General features: G+C 52.8%; 1 protein-coding gene across 1 annotated transcript in view; it reads left to right on the top strand.

Annotated features, from left to right (window-relative positions):
• Positions 1 to 15,993, top strand: part of ADAMTS7 (ADAM metallopeptidase with thrombospondin type 1 motif 7) — a 50,348-nt gene that overhangs the window by 5,114 nt on the left and 29,241 nt on the right. Inside the window, exons 3-13 of the mRNA XM_074880547.1 lie at positions 353 to 524; positions 3,070 to 3,266; positions 4,419 to 4,502; positions 5,125 to 5,249; positions 6,269 to 6,418; positions 7,121 to 7,264; positions 11,236 to 11,380; positions 11,549 to 11,641; positions 12,503 to 12,648; positions 14,992 to 15,161; positions 15,398 to 15,531. Of these exons, the coding sequence (XP_074736648.1) occupies positions 353 to 524; positions 3,070 to 3,266; positions 4,419 to 4,502; positions 5,125 to 5,249; positions 6,269 to 6,418; positions 7,121 to 7,264; positions 11,236 to 11,380; positions 11,549 to 11,641; positions 12,503 to 12,648; positions 14,992 to 15,161; positions 15,398 to 15,531 (1,560 nt within the window). The remainder of the gene's footprint in view (positions 1 to 352; positions 525 to 3,069; positions 3,267 to 4,418; positions 4,503 to 5,124; positions 5,250 to 6,268; positions 6,419 to 7,120; positions 7,265 to 11,235; positions 11,381 to 11,548; positions 11,642 to 12,502; positions 12,649 to 14,991; positions 15,162 to 15,397; positions 15,532 to 15,993) is intronic.

Genomic DNA, 15,993 nt, shown 5'->3' with positions numbered 1-15,993 from the left:
GGGAGCACAGTCTGACTGTATGTGCACCTGTTCCTGGTGTGGTGGGTCTCTGGAGAAGGTGTTGCTCTGTCTCTGTCCCTGAGCTCCTCACTGTCAGACACCCACTGGGCTCACCACCCATCTGCACTTTGTGATGGGATCTCTTCAGCTTTTTGCTTAGTGATCACTCCATGCTGGCTTGTTCTCTTTTGTCTGGGAGTTTAGAGCTCAAAGTATCCATAAAAACAGTTTCTTTAGAGTAGTCCTGTTTCCTCCAGGAAAACTTTCCAAACCCTCTCCCATTCCCAGGTTCTTCAATGTAAGTCTGTGCTAGATGCGTCTTCACGGTGACAACTTTGTCTCTCCCTGCCAGAAAGGCGTGTTTCAGCTCATGAACGAGGACTATTTCATCGAACCAGTGTCCACCAGCTTTCAGGAGGATGGAGCGGCGCAGCCCCACAGGATATACAAGCGCCAGGCACCCGAGCACGGGGCAGAGCAAGGCAGGAGGCCACCAGCTCCACGAGAGACCTGTGGCGTGCAAGGTATCGTCCCCTTCCTCTTGCATTTTTGCAATGAGCTGGTAGCAGCTGGGTCCTGTGATTTGTGTGAAGCACATAGTGGAAAGATAAAGGGAGCAAGTCCAAGATTTAGCCCCCCCACATTGCCTCTGCAGACTCGTTAGTCTTAAACCCCGGCGTTCGCTCCCGTCCTAAGCGTTCAGCATCCATCAATGACACCGGTTGCTCTTAGTCTGAGTTTTGTAAGTTGGGCTGGAGGTCCTTCTTGCCTCATAGGCTGGCAAGAAAGAAAACCCTTGGACCAAGACACTGAACCAGCAATGGGGAGGCAGCGTCCTGTTGCAGGGTGGCTTTTGGCATGGGGGGTGCGTGGTTGGCGGTGCCGGTGGTGGGTGGGTGTCTGACGGCCTGGAGCTGCTCACAGGGTGGGGGACAGCCCCGGGGGTGCCCACGCAACCAGTCCCATAAGCGTTTTTATTATGGGAAGGCTCAATTAAATTGCTAGTCAGGAGAGCTTGCTGGCTGGGTGCCAGGTGGTGGGTTTGTGGCACTAATGACCGGAGCCCACAAGTCATGGGAATCACTGCAGAGCACTGGCTTATTTTTTTTTCTCCTGCCAGTTTTTCTGTATTTGCTTATGTTTCTCACATACGGGACTCAATGTGTGTCGAATCTCAGGCCTCTCGCTCTCATCTTTTTCTCCCTGCCCTGTTGCACGCGTCCCGTGATGTGGACACTGAGTATTTGTTTTCATTTCCTTGCGAACATCAGTTTCTGGCCTGCCGGGGCATTGGGCTTTTGGAGTGAAACCCGGTCGCTGCCCCAGGAGTCTCTGCTGTGGGGCAGAGTGCATGTTGGTTCCTTCTCTTCTGTCTAGAGCAGATGGGTTGGATAAACATCCAAACCCAAGATTTCAAGTACTGAGGAATTCGGTGCATCCCCAGCAGCTCACGGGCGCTTTACTCCTCATCTGCATTGGTGAAGCTGCATCTTCCAGGCAGTGCATCTTGTTTTGCGTATTTCCTAGAGCTCTGGGCTTTCAGAAATTTTTTTTTTTTTTTTCTGTAATCAAGTAATCTTCAGGCATTCTTCTGTTAATCAAAATTAATTATTTAATCTATGGTAATACTCATAATGACTCCTTCTAGACTTCAAAGTCTGTTCATTGTAAATTAATTTCACTGGGTGTAATATGGCCCGTGTGTAGTGCACATGGATCTCTGCTGCAGTCTGGGCCAGCAAAGTGAGTGTGATGCCTATGCCCTGGCAAGGAAGCCAAGTCTGTAAGATTTTAATTACTGCAAGCCTTTCATTTTGTACTGATGTATTGCCGGTTTTCTTTGCACACCACCACCCAGGCAGATGGTGTTAGGCTGTCAGGTGTTATTTAGCTTCTGTCAATACCTAGTGCGGGCTGTGTGTACAGCTGGGCAAGGGTTTAAGAAGGATCTCAAAGGGAAAATGCCATACGAGCCCTCCCTGGGATCCCAGGAGCCCTTGGCACCCATCTCTGCAGTACCTTCACGTCCCGGCTGGGAGCTTAGCAGCGAAGGACACAATGGAAACAAGCTCCAAGGAAGCTCTTGCGATTAAACTGTCGCAGTGGTATTAGCAATTCGTCAAATTATCCAGATACTTGGGATTTTTCAGGCTGGGGGATGAAACACTCTTTCACAGCTAACGTACAGTATAGTCCATAAAATGTAAAAGTCCATTGTTAACAGAGTACAGCTGAGCCCTCAGAAACTGGTCATAAAAGCAATTCCCACTGTGTGGGATGTGGTTTGTAAAGCCTTTACCCAGCTTGGGGCTGACCCTGACCTTGATCTTGGAGCAGCGTCACAGGAAAAGTCTCCGCATGAGAATTCCCAGTTGCTGGTGTGCGTGAGGAGCATCCGAGCTCTCCTCCACCTCCTGTCTCGCTTCAGCCCATGAATGTTCCCGTTGTTTCTCCTGGGAGGGAGCAGAGTTCAGTCTCCATGTGGCTGAGGAAATCTCTGTGCAGTCCTGCAAGGGCTCGGTCTTGCCCAGGACACTGATGATCTTTGGGATTTGGCTCAAGACATCAGTCTGGCTTTGGGGGTGCAGAGTTTATCGTGTTGGGGAACTGTCTCTCCCTGCGAAATACAGATTAGTGATGATGATATCCAGAAATGTTGAGCCAGTGGGGTTGTTTCTCAGTGGTACGTGCTCAAGCATCTCTGCTGGGTTGCCTATAAATTCATATGTCAATACAAACCCTGAGCACTCTGCTCTGGGAGGCTCCGTGTTCCTGGGGGAATATTACAAACCCTGTTTCAGTCAAAGAAATTTCTTCAGATGCTTTATTTTTTTTTTTTCTATCAAGCTGTGCAACAGACTGAGGTCAGAGGCTTCACCTCCCAGTGATTTTTTGGAACATACAGCACAGCAAAATCCACGTAGATTATGGGTCTAAGAGTGGACCCTTCTCAACACCAAAAGATTATTTCTTTGAAATTAAAGAAGCAAAGCCCTGATGATATTTTACCAAAGTTGCAGACATTTTACAAAAAAAGAAAAAGTCTTTTTTCTCCCTTTAATCCCTCAGAAACTCAGGAAAGCCTGGAGAGGTCTGAGAAGCGGAGGGAGCGATGGGAACAAAAGCAGCACAGGAAGAGAAGAATAAGGCAGCGCTCCATCAGCAAGGAGAAGTGGGTGGAAACGCTGGTGGTGGCAGACACCAAGATGATCGAATACCACGGGAGTGAGAACATAGAGAAGTACGTGCTGACTGTGATGAACATGGTGAGTCCTGGTGCTCTTAATGGCAGAGCCACCCTGGGGATGTGGCTATGAGACATAAAGGCCCTGGGGCTTGCCAGGGCTCATCCCTGGTGGGACTTCAGCAAGTCAAAATCTCTGAGCAGGCGGGAGCAGCGCAGCCTGTGGCGGTTTCACCTTCCCCACGGGGCTCAGGGGCTGTTCTGTCTCCTTCCCTCCGTGGGGATGGATAACGTGGCCTCCCAGGGAGATACCCCACGGGCAGAGGTGCTCCAGGGAAGAAGGGAGGTGGTTGTGCCACCACCACCACGGCTCTCACCAGGCACGCTTGGGCACGGGGACACAGCTGGAGCTGAAACCACCCCAAAGCCTGGACAAGGGGCCACCCACCGCCCGCTGCATGATAAGGAAACCTCCTCGCAGGAGGAGAGACCCACAGGGACCTGGGAGCTTTGCCTCAGGCTCCCTTGAACACAGGGGGAGCATGCCAGGGCAGCTGCCGTTGGAGCCAGTGCCAGCACTAGCCTGATTAGCAGGAGGGACGTGACCAGCTTTCCTGGAAAGGTGCCACTGAGGACAGTTAAGGGAAGGAGCACCAGGCTGTGGTGGTCTCCACTGGGAACCTGGGGGCGGTTTGCTGGTGCCATAAAGCAATCAAATAAGTTTGGGTGAATTGGTTTAGTCTGTTCACTTTTCTGCTGCTGTGGTAGCACCTATTTGCATTTCAGAAGAGGGCTTTGGTTGATGGCCAGAAAAGAAGGTAGGATTGGGCAGAGGTAACACCCCTGGGTTCCTGGGGGGTTGGGGAAGGCACCCAGAGAGCACAGGCTTCCTTTGAGATGTTAAACACCTCTACTAGGAGTGAAAGCAGAGGTGTTCCCCCGGGCATTTCTGGTTGAGTTTCAATCACAGATGATATGATATCCATTTTAAATGGACCACATTATCTCACTCTGAATGCTTTATCCAGGTCTGCATCTGGACTTGTTTTTTATTTTGGGGAATTCCCTGAGATGTTGTCAACAACCTCTCAGTAGCTTCCCCTCGAGCTCATGTTCCCCTGCAGATGTACTTACCAGCAGCAGTATCACAGGGCAAGGTCATTCTTTCGGGCTTTATTTATTTTTCCAAGGTCTTTTTTTTGGACTTTATTTCTTTGGCTTTTGCCTGTTGCAGGTGGCGGGTCTGTTCCACCATGCCAGCATCGGGAACCCCATCAACATTGCGATAGTGCGACTCATCCTGCTGGAAGATGAGGAGGTAAAAAGAAAACACGGTGACTCACCCTCCCGTCCTGGCAGCCACGCTGGGGAGCTGGCCTTGACAGCCCATAAGCGCTCTCTTGTGCTGTCTTCAAGGCCTGGATGAATCTGTGTAAGATAAATGCAGGCGCCCGTGCCTTGCTTCCTTGTCTTCTGCATGGGCTGCGTGTCAGGGGGACGGTGTGGTCAGAGGAGCTGCAGAGTCTGATTCCTGTAATAATTTCTGATAACTCAGCATTGCTGCCGGTAGCGAGGGCTGTGAATTGCTGGTTGTTTGTGCTTCCAGCTGCAGCGGTGACTCTCAGGGAGCCTGACGCCGCTTGGACGGGCTCCCCAGCTGTGTCCTTCGCCATCAGCCAGGATGGGATATTTTCCTGCAGTGTTTCTTAACCCCCATTACCAGATGATTTAATGTTTTGGTTGAATCACAGATGAAAAGAAAGCAGAAAAGGACTGTATTCCCACCCAGCCTACAACCTATAAATATGGAGCAATTCCATCTGGATGGCAGTGACTCCCAGTTCCACTCTGTGTCTGAGATCAGACCCCTCCCCGCTGCATCCTAAAAAACAAACAGATCCAGCAGCAATATGACAGCAGACTCTTAATTATGTTGGCAGGAGGATCTGAAAATCTCCCACCACGCAGACAACACCTTGAAAAGCTTTTGCAAATGGCAGAAGAGCATCAACGTTAAAGGAGATTCCCATCCCCTGCACCACGACGTCGCAGTCCTGCTCACAAGGTATTGTGCCCATGTGCTAATTTTATGCTGTGGATGCTACGCTGGCAGCTAGAAACACGTCTGCCAGCTGCGGGCAGCGGGGCAGCTAGGGGAACATCTCAGGGGGAGCTGTTGAAATTTCACCGTCCATGGCTGAGCCCTGCCTGGACACCTGCACATAAGATATGTAACATGAAATCTGAAGAAAACCCGGTCCTAATGGCTGGAACTGATCTCAGATCTCAGGTTTAAACCTGGAGACAGCTCCCAGTTGACTAGCAGTTGAGGTTTCCAAACCAGGTTTTCACCATGGCCCTATTGCCAAGCCCCAGAATGGTTGGATCCTCCCAGGAGACCTACACAGGGATTAACTCTCCTTTTTCCCTTGGAGGCTAATGCTGGGATTGACAGAGAAGCCTCGAGAAGGCCCCTGACCTCCCATGAAGCTCCCAGGAATTCGTGCCTCTGGCCAAGTTTATATACCTTGCAGCTTGATGGTTTCAGGCTGCAGTGACTTGGCTGTTGGCAGCATCATGCTGGTTTGTGTGATGATTCACAACCCACAACAGTTTTATCTTCTTTAGGAAGTTTGCTTTGTAGTAGAAATAAGGCACTTAAGGCCATGTACTTCAGTGGAGTTGTTCTTCCTGGGTGGCTGGAGCTCCTCTGCTCTGGAGCACAGCACCCCTGGGTTGTGATTCCCCAAGCAATGTAGTAATTGCTTAATTATTCCCAGCATCAGCTTTATTTATACAATGGAATAAACGTAGCCAGGCTGGCTAGCAGTTCCCATTAATCAGGCTTAATAATAAGCTGGGGATACGGGGAGAGTAAAGGGGAAAGGAAAGGTTGTAAATCTTTCCGTTGTGGAAAGTCGTTGGATGTCTCCTTTCTCACTTCTGTTTGGCCAGTGTCTGTGTGTCTTCCTCCGTGGGCTGGGCCGCATCCCGTGCTCCTTCCTGCGTCTCGCGTTGGGCCCTGCCGCTTTCAAATCCCCTCTTTGCTCTGTGTCTGTGTGTTCGTTGTCTCCATTGCCCAAGGAAGGACATCTGCGCAGCGATGAACAGACCCTGCGAGACCCTGGGTCTGTCCCACGTGGCGGGGATGTGCCAGCCCCACCGCAGCTGCAACATCAACGAGGACACGGGACTGCCCCTGGCCTTCACCGTGGCCCACGAGCTCGGACACAGGTACCACCACCCTCCTCCTCTCCTCTGACCTCTGTCTGCTGTGCTGCTCAGTCAGGGCTTGAGAAGGCACGGGTGGGAGGTGGGAGAAGGTCGCTGAGCGGTTTCTTGCTGGTGCAAACCTTCCTCTGCACCCGCAAGGACTTACCCTGGGAATTTAATTTCAGAGTTAAGTGTCTGATTGCCCCAGGTTCAGTGAAAATCACATAATCCAGTGCAACCTGGACAAACTGCACTTGTATATTATCCTGTGTTGCTGATGCTGAAGGTTTTGGGGAAGAGGGTTGCCCATTAAGTTTTAAAATAGGGTCTGCATCAGCAACAGAATTTTGCTTGCCCTAATTTCAATTAAATTTTGACAAGATCACTTGAACGTTATAGTTCATAATAAATATTCTTGCATGGTAAAAACACATACCCAGTAAGTTTAATTAACGTGATCTTGATTGATAGTCTCACTCCTTTTTTCTTGGCTGAGTTTTCAGTAAGAAATCTGAAATAAGAGCATGGGGCAGAGTCCGTGGTATCACTAAAATGTCCCCCTTGGCCAGATCCCCCGGTGCCCGTTAATGACCGAGTCCCCGCGGAGCTGGGATGGTTTGCGACATCTGGCATCGCGTGTCATTGTACTGGAAGGCAGAGAGGCTGCGCGGTTGTAGCGATGTGCGGCTCACCTCTCCTTTGTGGGGCTGTGCTCTTACACAGTTTTGGGATTCAGCATGATGGAAGCAGCAATGACTGTGAGCCAGTTGGGAAAAGACCTTTCATCATGTCTCCACAGCTCCTGTATGACACGTCCCCACTCACCTGGTCCCGCTGCAGCCGGGAGTACATCACACGATTCCTCGAGTAAGTCCTCCCTTCCTCTTCTTCCTCGCTCGCGGGGTGCTGGGGGTGGCTCGGGGCGGCTTGGGGCTTGGGGACTGCCCCCTCTGATCGTGCTCAGAAGCCAGCCCCAGGGCACATGGGGATGCTCGTACCTCACTTGGTTGGCTCAGTCCTTGCTGCGAAGAATGGGGCCTTGAACACAGAAGCAGCATGAGCATTCGGGTGGTGGCACAGGGGTTGTGGCTTGAACAAATAAAGCCAGAGTGGTTTTCTTCGGTGCTCTGCATGGGGCAGATGGTGTTTGCCTGTAGGCGCGAGGCATCACGTGAGGAAGTGAGAGCGAGCCAAATTCTTCCATGCGTTTGTTTATTTTTAGCACCCCATGGCCGATTTTTCATCATGTTGTTATTAAGTTCCTAGGAACATGGCCCAGAGATTTATGTTTGTCAGCCAGTGGCTTGCACTGGAGAAACATTTCCCTTCCTTGCTACGGGAAGGTTAGAAAACAGCGAGAGCATCGACAAGAAACGGCGACGGGGAGAGCTGGGCGAGGGACCGGCAGTTCCATGATGGGGAGGCTGCCTGGGGCTGGGCTCCCAGTTCTAAATCCCAGCCTGGAACATGCAGGCTTGGCCCCCACGCAGGGTGAATTATTGTTGATTTATGGCTTTCGGTGGAACGGAGCTTTCTCGTATCCGCAGCGTTTTTGGCGCTCTGCTTTTAACCTTCACTTTTGGATTAAGAATTTCCTGCTTGCAATGACCTTGGGCTGCTATGAGCTGCGATGGGGAAGAAACAGAACAGCTGGATGCTTCTCCAGTTGGGTTTTGGTCTCTCTGCTCCCCCAGAAGGGGCAGCTCTTCCCTTGGAGTGGAGCAGAGCCCGGCAGGCATCTTTCACTGGCTGCGACATCCCCCAGGCGAGGGAGAGGCCCGTTGCCAGCAGAGCCCTGAGTGCGTTGTAATACGATGTTGGCAGGAGAGTGGGAAGGAGCGAGCCAGAAAGTGAGACCCAGCTGACCTGGGGTTGCTGGATGTGCTTGGAACAGGCCTCATGTCTGGGGGAAAAAAAAAAGCACTCTCTGATAATGATTATTATTTACAAAAGATTGTTATTTTACAAGCACTGCCGAACGTTTAAGTATTGGAAAATGATTCCCATCATCGACCACGGCACGGTCCCGGTGCTGCGGGTCAGGCCCTGGATGCACCCTCTTGGTGAGGCTGCGGGTCGGGGCTCGCTCAGACACCCAGGGGCCATGGAAGAGGTCACCCCCCTGCTGCGGCGTGGGGGCCCCCGAGGAGCGGGCACCCCTCCTTCGGGCTAACGAGGGAGGCCGGTGCGGGGATGCTCCTGCGGCGGAGGGACCACTCCGGAGCCGGGCACCTCATCAGCCCTGGGTTGTGCCAGCACTTCCCAGACGAGCCCTTTTTGGCATTCCATGATTTTTCCCCTCTAACCCTCGGAAGAGTTGGAAGATGCTGAGAGGCTCTTTGCTCTCCACCCCTCGCCGTGGCGTGAGCCCTTTCCCAGCCCGGTGGGTGGAATAACCCTTGTCACACGGGGCCTGGTGTCTCACAGAGGCCCTGCCTGCACCACGTGATGGTACGGAGCGGCCTCCCTTCACCCCAGCAGCAGCCTTGGCACAGCTGCAGGTTGTCTCCTCTCCCTTCAGTCTTTTCTCTAGATCACGGCAACCAGTTTTTCAGCCTCTGTGCACGGTGCTGGAGGTCATCTTCTGTCACCCTCCCATGGGCTCCTTCCAGCCCATCCCCACCTTCCCGGAGCCTGGGGACGGCCGGTCTTCCCCCACTGCCTCCCTTCTGCCCGCTCTGCCAGATCCCCTGTTTGTGCAGCTGATTCTTCCCAAGCTCCAAGCCTTGCCTTTGTTTTTATTGAATTCCATCCTGGCTTTTTGGACCCTTCCTCCAGTTCTCCGAGAGCTTTTGGAATTTTAATCCAGCTCTCAAATGTATCTGCAGATCCCCCCAGCCTGCTCACATAGGGGGATTTAATCATCACACCATCTCCTCCATCATCCAGTTCATTAATGAACGGACTGAAATAAGCAGACGCAGTGCAGACCCCTGTGCATTTTTACTGTGGAATGGGGTTTATTGCATATCCCTGCAAAGCCAGAGGGAAACTCATGCCAATTTTTACTGGCTCAGTAATGTGTTTTGGCCAATTGAAGAGACGATTGTAAAATATTTGGATGACTGTAAAATATCTGAACGATTGTAAAATATGTGGGACGATCGTAAAATATTTAATGAAGAAATAGATTTTGAACGTAGAACTGGAAAGCTGACAGCAAATCTAAATCACCCGCCGTACTGGGACAGAGATCTCTCTGTAAGCTGGGGGAAGACAGAAAGTGCCTGGAGCAGATAGAGGGGAGGGAGGGTTGGGGGCAGTTTTGGGGTGACATGTGGGGCCCCATGTGCTGGTGCCTGAATAGGCAGTTGGTGAGCTAGTCCCGAGGAACACCACTATCATGCACGTAGCCCATGCAGGAGCCCAGTTCTTAAGCCTGGACTTTTCCCAGTAAAGCTATCATTCCTCCCATGTTTAAAGAAAATACTCTTTTTAAGTGTTTTCCATCAGCAGGTAAAGAAACTACCTGTGGAAGTGCAATGCAGTGACCTCTCTGCGTGCCTGAAACAGGCTGCCCCGTGATACTGTGTCCAGCTACCTAATCCATGCCTAATTCATCCCAGCTCAGCGCTGCATTGCCCGCAGTGATCCTTCCCTCCCGGCCGGGCTGGGAGAGGCAGGATGGTCCTGCTGTTGTGGACTTGGGAACAGAGAGTTTCCAGCCCCTGGGCAGCTGATTTTTTCTGATTTTTCCAATAGGGAAGCTGCTTATAAAAATATATATGTATGTGATATTTTAAGGGCCTGTCTCCAGCCAAGTGAGCTGTTTGCAGGTGGCTGGTGTGGACCTCACTGGGGTGGAATGGGAGGAGGGGGTGCTGGTTCTGCCAGGCATCGGCCCCCAGCACTGCCGGCACCTCAGAGCTGGAGCTCTCCCATGCTGCTGGCCCTTGTTTCTGCGTTGCTGGTTTGGGTTAAAAAGGAATCTTATTTCAAGTTAATTTAGACCTGTTCCCAATCACAACAAGCCGAAGTAATCTAATCTGCTGAGAAACCCTCACCAGAGATTTTGCCTTGCTGGAAACAAGTTTGTTTAAATCAACACTGAAAGTTAGACTAGTGACAATTTCTCGTGTGTTTGGGAAGTATTGGAGCAGGGAGTGGCGGCCAGGAACGTCTCTTGTGGCTCCTGCAGCCTGGCCGCCTGCCACCGGCCGCCTTGATGGCTTCATTTTAATATCTCTTTCCTAAAGACGTCCTGTCCAGCACAGTTTGAGCATGTTTGTAGCAGCAAATATGAGGATGAGTGCGTTTTGCTGCTGACAGTCTACTTTATTCCTATTAGCAGGGCACTGACACAGGGGTTGTGGTGTCCGCAGGGACAGTTCTGGGGTCAGCGTGATGTACGAACGTGGGGACACCATCTGTTTCTTGGCGATGAAATGTTTGTTCAATGGAACCTTTCACCTTGAATGACAAAAGCGGAGTCCCGCCTCAGGGCTGAGCTGATGACCTGTTCACAAAGCAAAAATCTGGGGGGTTATTCCCAGGGAGAATGGCATTTCTAGCTTTCTGTTGGGGGGGACAGAGGCATCTCAGGGGAAAGAAAGGAGCATGCAAGGCACCGGCCCGGCAGCTGCATGGAGAAGCCGCTGCTGCCTTTGCCCCTTTGCCTTCCCCTGTGAACCAGGGGCCGTGGGGCGATCGGGTACCTACACGTGCCCATCCACATGCTGGAGCAGCTCCAGGGTTCATTGGAAGCCAGGGTCCTATCAGCTAGAAACACTAATTGCTTCTCATTGTGGTGGGACGTTAATGAGTTGTTTGGTTCCTCTGTAGCCACTGTACAGCTGTGCTGGGCCGGTGGTGATGCCGTTCTGATCTCTCTCTTTCAGCCGGGGCTGGGGGCTGTGCCTGGATGACCCCCCTGCCCGGGAGGTGCTGGACTATCCCTTGGTGCCCCCGGGCGTCCTCTACGACGTGGGCCACCAGTGCCGGCTGCAGTACGGCGCCTACTCCACCTTCTGTGACGACATGGACGTAAGCCAGGGTCCCTCCCAACGTACCCTGGGCTTGCGTGGCTCCGAGGGGGCCTCTGGGAGGAAGGGGAGCTTTGCACGGGGCTGATCCTCTCCCTGCAAGTGAAATTTGTGCCGGTGGGTTGGCCGGTGCAGTAACAATGTCCTGCACAACCATGTTTTTCTGCAGAGTGTCTGCAACACGCTGTGGTGCACAGTGGGGAACACGTGCCACTCCAAGCTGGATGCTGCTGTCGATGGCACAGCGTGCGGGGAGAACAAGGTAATGGGGTGCAGTCCCTTCCGCGGCTGCAGAGACTCCTTGTCCTGCACACAGAGGAATTTTGCAGGCTCCGGGCACACGGGCTCACCTCGCTGCCCTGGCTCTGCCCAAACACCCACTGCTGCCAGGGAGGGGCTGCCTTTGGTGAGGCTGAAAATGCCTCTGCAGAAGGTGAAACCTGCAGTTAATTACCATGGCAGGAGAGCACAAGGCTTGTTCTGCTCTTCATCTACTGCGGTGGTGGATGTTTGTCTCCGGGAGCTCTGGGGCACGGTGGGGTCTGGCAGTGCCCACGGCACCACGGGGTGTGGAGGGGACCAGCTCCGGTCTCCCTTGTGTGGGACAGAGCCGTCACACGTTGCTCTTCCAGAACAGGGTTTTCCTGCCCAAGGTAGCATAAAACTAGAGAGTTATAAAAAGCAGACATCTCTCCTTGTTAGGCTGAGTGTCCCCTCCCGAATCCCTGGCCCCAGAGCACCGGGGGTGACCTGGCCTTAGCCGCGCTCCCTGCAAAACCTCCTGCCGTGCCTTTGTCCGTGGCTCTGCCTCGCTGGCTCTTCCCTCTGGGCTGGGATCAGGCTACGGATCCCCTGGCTTGAGGGGTCTTGGTGGAGGTCTGGGTATGTTGCCTGAGACAAATTCTCAAACAGCCCAATATCTCTGAATTTCCCATTGCTTAGAGAATTTCCCATTGCTTGCAGAGCCCAGCTGACCCCCAGGCACCTCCATGTGAGCAAAACACGGATTTTTCACAGGGCAATACAGGTGCCGGGCTTCGGTGCTCCCCATGGCCAGGCTCTCTGACTCAACATCCATTATTGCATCCTTAACCTCATTTTCTCTTCGTCTGGCCCTTTGCAGTGGTGCTTCAACGGCGAGTGCGTGCCCGTGGGTTACCGTCCCGAAGCCATCGATGGCAGCTGGGGCTCCTGGAGCTCCTGGGCCTCCTGCTCGCGCAGCTGCGGCGCGGGCGTGCAGAGCGCGGAGAGGCAGTGCAGCAACCCCACGTAAGCCAGCGCTTGCTCTCCCAGAGCTTGTCCACACCCCAGTTAGGAGAGGAACCCAACACTTCCTTATCACCCCATAAAGCAGGGGACCATCATCCGGCCGGTGCGATCCTACCACTGTCTGCATCGCGTGGCGAAACTGTGCCATTGTGCAGTTAGAGTGTGAACAATGTGCTTTGGAAGCACTCGGGGGGTTCATTTCACAGGGTTACCCAGCCAGCTGGGCAGCGGGAGCTGCTGGAGTTTGCTCAGTCTCCTTCCACAGATAAGTCACTCCCACTCCATGCAGGCAGAGCGTTGCAATATGACTCGAACAAAGAGCAAAGACTCCACGCTTGTAGTGGTAAACCACATCCAGTCACCTTTAATGACAGAAAAGAAAAACAGGTGTTCTTTGAGCCCAGTTCAGAGTTGTTTTGAAAAATCCAGCTGCAGTTTATCACCCCGTTGCTTTCCGTGAGCAATTTCTGGTCTGTGCCCGGCAGAGGCTGCCTCCCCTGGCCCGTAGCACCACAGCCAGCGCTGGCCCTCACCTGGAAGTATCCGGGCACTGATGGAGGAGCAGCCTTGTCCATCCCATGATTCCTGGAGTGACCCATCTGCTCCCCAGATGTCCCCTTCGTCACCCAGTTGCTGTTGTGTTGGATTCAGCCACAGCCCCTAGCTTGCCCAGGTGTCAGCATACCCTGGGACAGGGAGAGAAAATTGCTTTGTGAGCAATATTCCAGGGGCACTCGCTTTTCAACAGCTTGAGGAGCTCTGGTGAGCTCTCTAATGAGCCCAGATGTGCTTTCTGCCCAGTGTCTTCCTTGGGCACGTTGTTTTTAGCACATGCTGTCGAGCTGTTTAAAGAAGCACTGTGTGATCTCGGTCCCAGGTCAAGAGCTGGGCTTGTGTTTGACATGAGTTTTGTGGCAGAAGTGCAATTGTAGTTTATGGAGTGTTTTAAACACAGCTGTGGGCAGGCAGGAGAGCAAACACTGGAAAAGCAGCAGAATTTCCCCAGGCAGTTGTTTGCTTTGGCCACTGTAGGTAAATCCTCAGCTTTGCCTTTTGGATGAAGTGAACAAATGTGGGTACTGGGCAGTCGTCCTCCCACAGGCATTTCCTCAGGGCAGGGTATGTAAATACAACCCTAAAATAATAATTAACTTTATTCTCTTCAGCAAAGCGTGCCCAGACTTTCCAGGGGAGAAGTAATTTTCGTGAGGCTGTGGGGACGTGGGCCATGGAGAATGTTGTGGCTAAAGGAAAAGGCAAGCGTCAGGAGACAGTGGCAGCATTTAAAGTCTGTTGGCATCTGAGAAAAACCTTTTGTTGCTTTTAAAGTCCCTCTTACTTTAAAAAGCCCAGTGGCAGCTTTGCCGTTCCCTTGGGCAGCAGAGGAGCAGAGTGGGAAGCGCATCCCGGGCAGGATGGAGAGCAGCCGCACAGCAGGCACCAGGCCGACCTGGCCCGTGGGAGTGCTGGCATCTCCCCAGCCATGTGCCCAGGGTGCTGAAGGAGATGTTTTACCCCCCAGGGAAAGGTGCCCGGCTGCAGGAGGTGTGGGGGCTGCAGACGTGAACACTGCCAGTGACACCTACTTTAATATAAACGACTTTTATAGCATCATATACTAGACCTATAAAATTGGCCATATTTCCAACATTAAGGAGAGACTGTCAAGGGGGACAAGACCCAAAATGTAGCTAATCCAGCTTGAGAGCAAAAACTGCCTTTGGTCCGTGGTCTCACCCTGCGTGGCCCCGTGGCACAGCCCGGCGGCCACAGCAGCTGTGGGGAGCTGGTCCAGGAGGGACTTGGAGAAGAAGGACATGGGCCGTGGTTTCCAGGCGTTTCAAAAGCTTGCTCTGTGGAGTGGGGATCCTTTTGGGGTGGATGTTGGGTTCATAGCCGGCTCCCTTACATGGACACTGCAGCGGGGTGGTGTGTGGGTTGTAACTGGGAGAGCGCCCAGTTGACTCCAGGTGGATTCAGGCCTGACCCAACGTCCTGCGATCAAACCTTAGCAGCAGGTACAAACCCACACTCCCTGAGCTGTGAATAAAAAGGGAATTTCCCCTTGTGTGTGGTAGGACTTTATTTGATAGGACAGGGGTAATGGTTTTAAACTGACAGGGGAGATTTAGATGAGATCTAAGGAAGAAATTCTTCCCTGTGAGGGTGGTGAGGCCCTGGCACAGGTTGCCCAGAGAAGCTGTGGCTGCCCCCTCCCTGGAAGGGTTCAAGGCCAGGTTGGACGGGGCTTTGGGCAACCTGGGCCAGGGGAGTTGGAACTAGATGACCTTTAAGGTCCATTCTGATCCAAACCTGATTTTCTCTTTTCTCTCCCATGGACAGGCCAAAGTATGGGGGCAGGTACTGCCTGGGGGAGCGGAAGCGATTCCGGATTTGCAACGTCAGGCCGTGTCCCCGTGACAAGCCCTCCTTCCGCCAGGTCCAGTGCAGCCAGTTCAACCCCATGCTCTACAAAGGGAAACTCTACAAGTGGACACCGGTGCCCAACAACAGTGAGTTGAGGACAAAGCCCGCTGCCAGGTTTCTGCCCGCAGCCCTAATGAAAAACCTGAAACAGCCTTGCCAACGGCTTGATTTTGCTGTTCGTGTCTGTAAGATTTGCCTTTCTGTGTGTTTATGCCGTATTTTAAATTATGGCTGGGCTTGCAGGGTTAATTTATGGTTTTGGAGATGGTTACGTGGCCCCCGCAGCTGCTCGGGTTTAGTTTCTGCCTGTTGGGTTCCCCAGTTAACCCCTGCGAGCTGCACTGCCGGCCAGAGGATGAATACTTTGCAGAAAAGCTGCGGGACGCCGTCATTGACGGGACGCCGTGCTACGAGATGAACGCCAGCCGCGACATGTGCATCAACGGCATCTGCAAGGTGGGTCCCGCGCCAGGGCTGCTGGGGAGGGACCCCAGGGACCCCCCATGTTCGGGGACATACAGGCGGGTGCTGTGACCCGTCCCGAAGGTGAACGCTGTCCCTGCTCTCGCATGCACCAACGCACTGAGCTTACTCGTTTTGTCAGGAAGCTTTCCTTGTTTCCGTGAGGCATGCGGTACAGACGGATTTCAGCCTCTGGGCTGGCCTCAAGGAAATAGAACCCAAACCCAAGGAAAAGAAGGAAGAGAAATTTCACTTGAAAATAAGGTTGGGGATATGTAAGGGCATGTAGAGGATGCCCAGCCCTGCGCCCCGAGTGCGGCTGGTGCTGGTGGCCGTGGGTCTGACCTGCAGTGATGGAGATGCCTCCCCAGACTTGGCCACCTCTCCCAGCGTTGGGATTTGTCCTTCCTTCTGGGATGTTATTTTTCTCTCTTGGAAGCTCCCTACAAATGTGTG

The sequence above is a fragment of the Strix uralensis genome, chromosome 11, assembly GCF_047716275.1.
Source record: "Strix uralensis isolate ZFMK-TIS-50842 chromosome 11, bStrUra1, whole genome shotgun sequence".
NCBI classification, from domain to species: domain Eukaryota; kingdom Metazoa; phylum Chordata; class Aves; order Strigiformes; family Strigidae; genus Strix; species Strix uralensis.
Note: the sequence above shows the minus strand (reverse complement) of the source record. Positions and strands in the feature narration are given on the sequence as shown.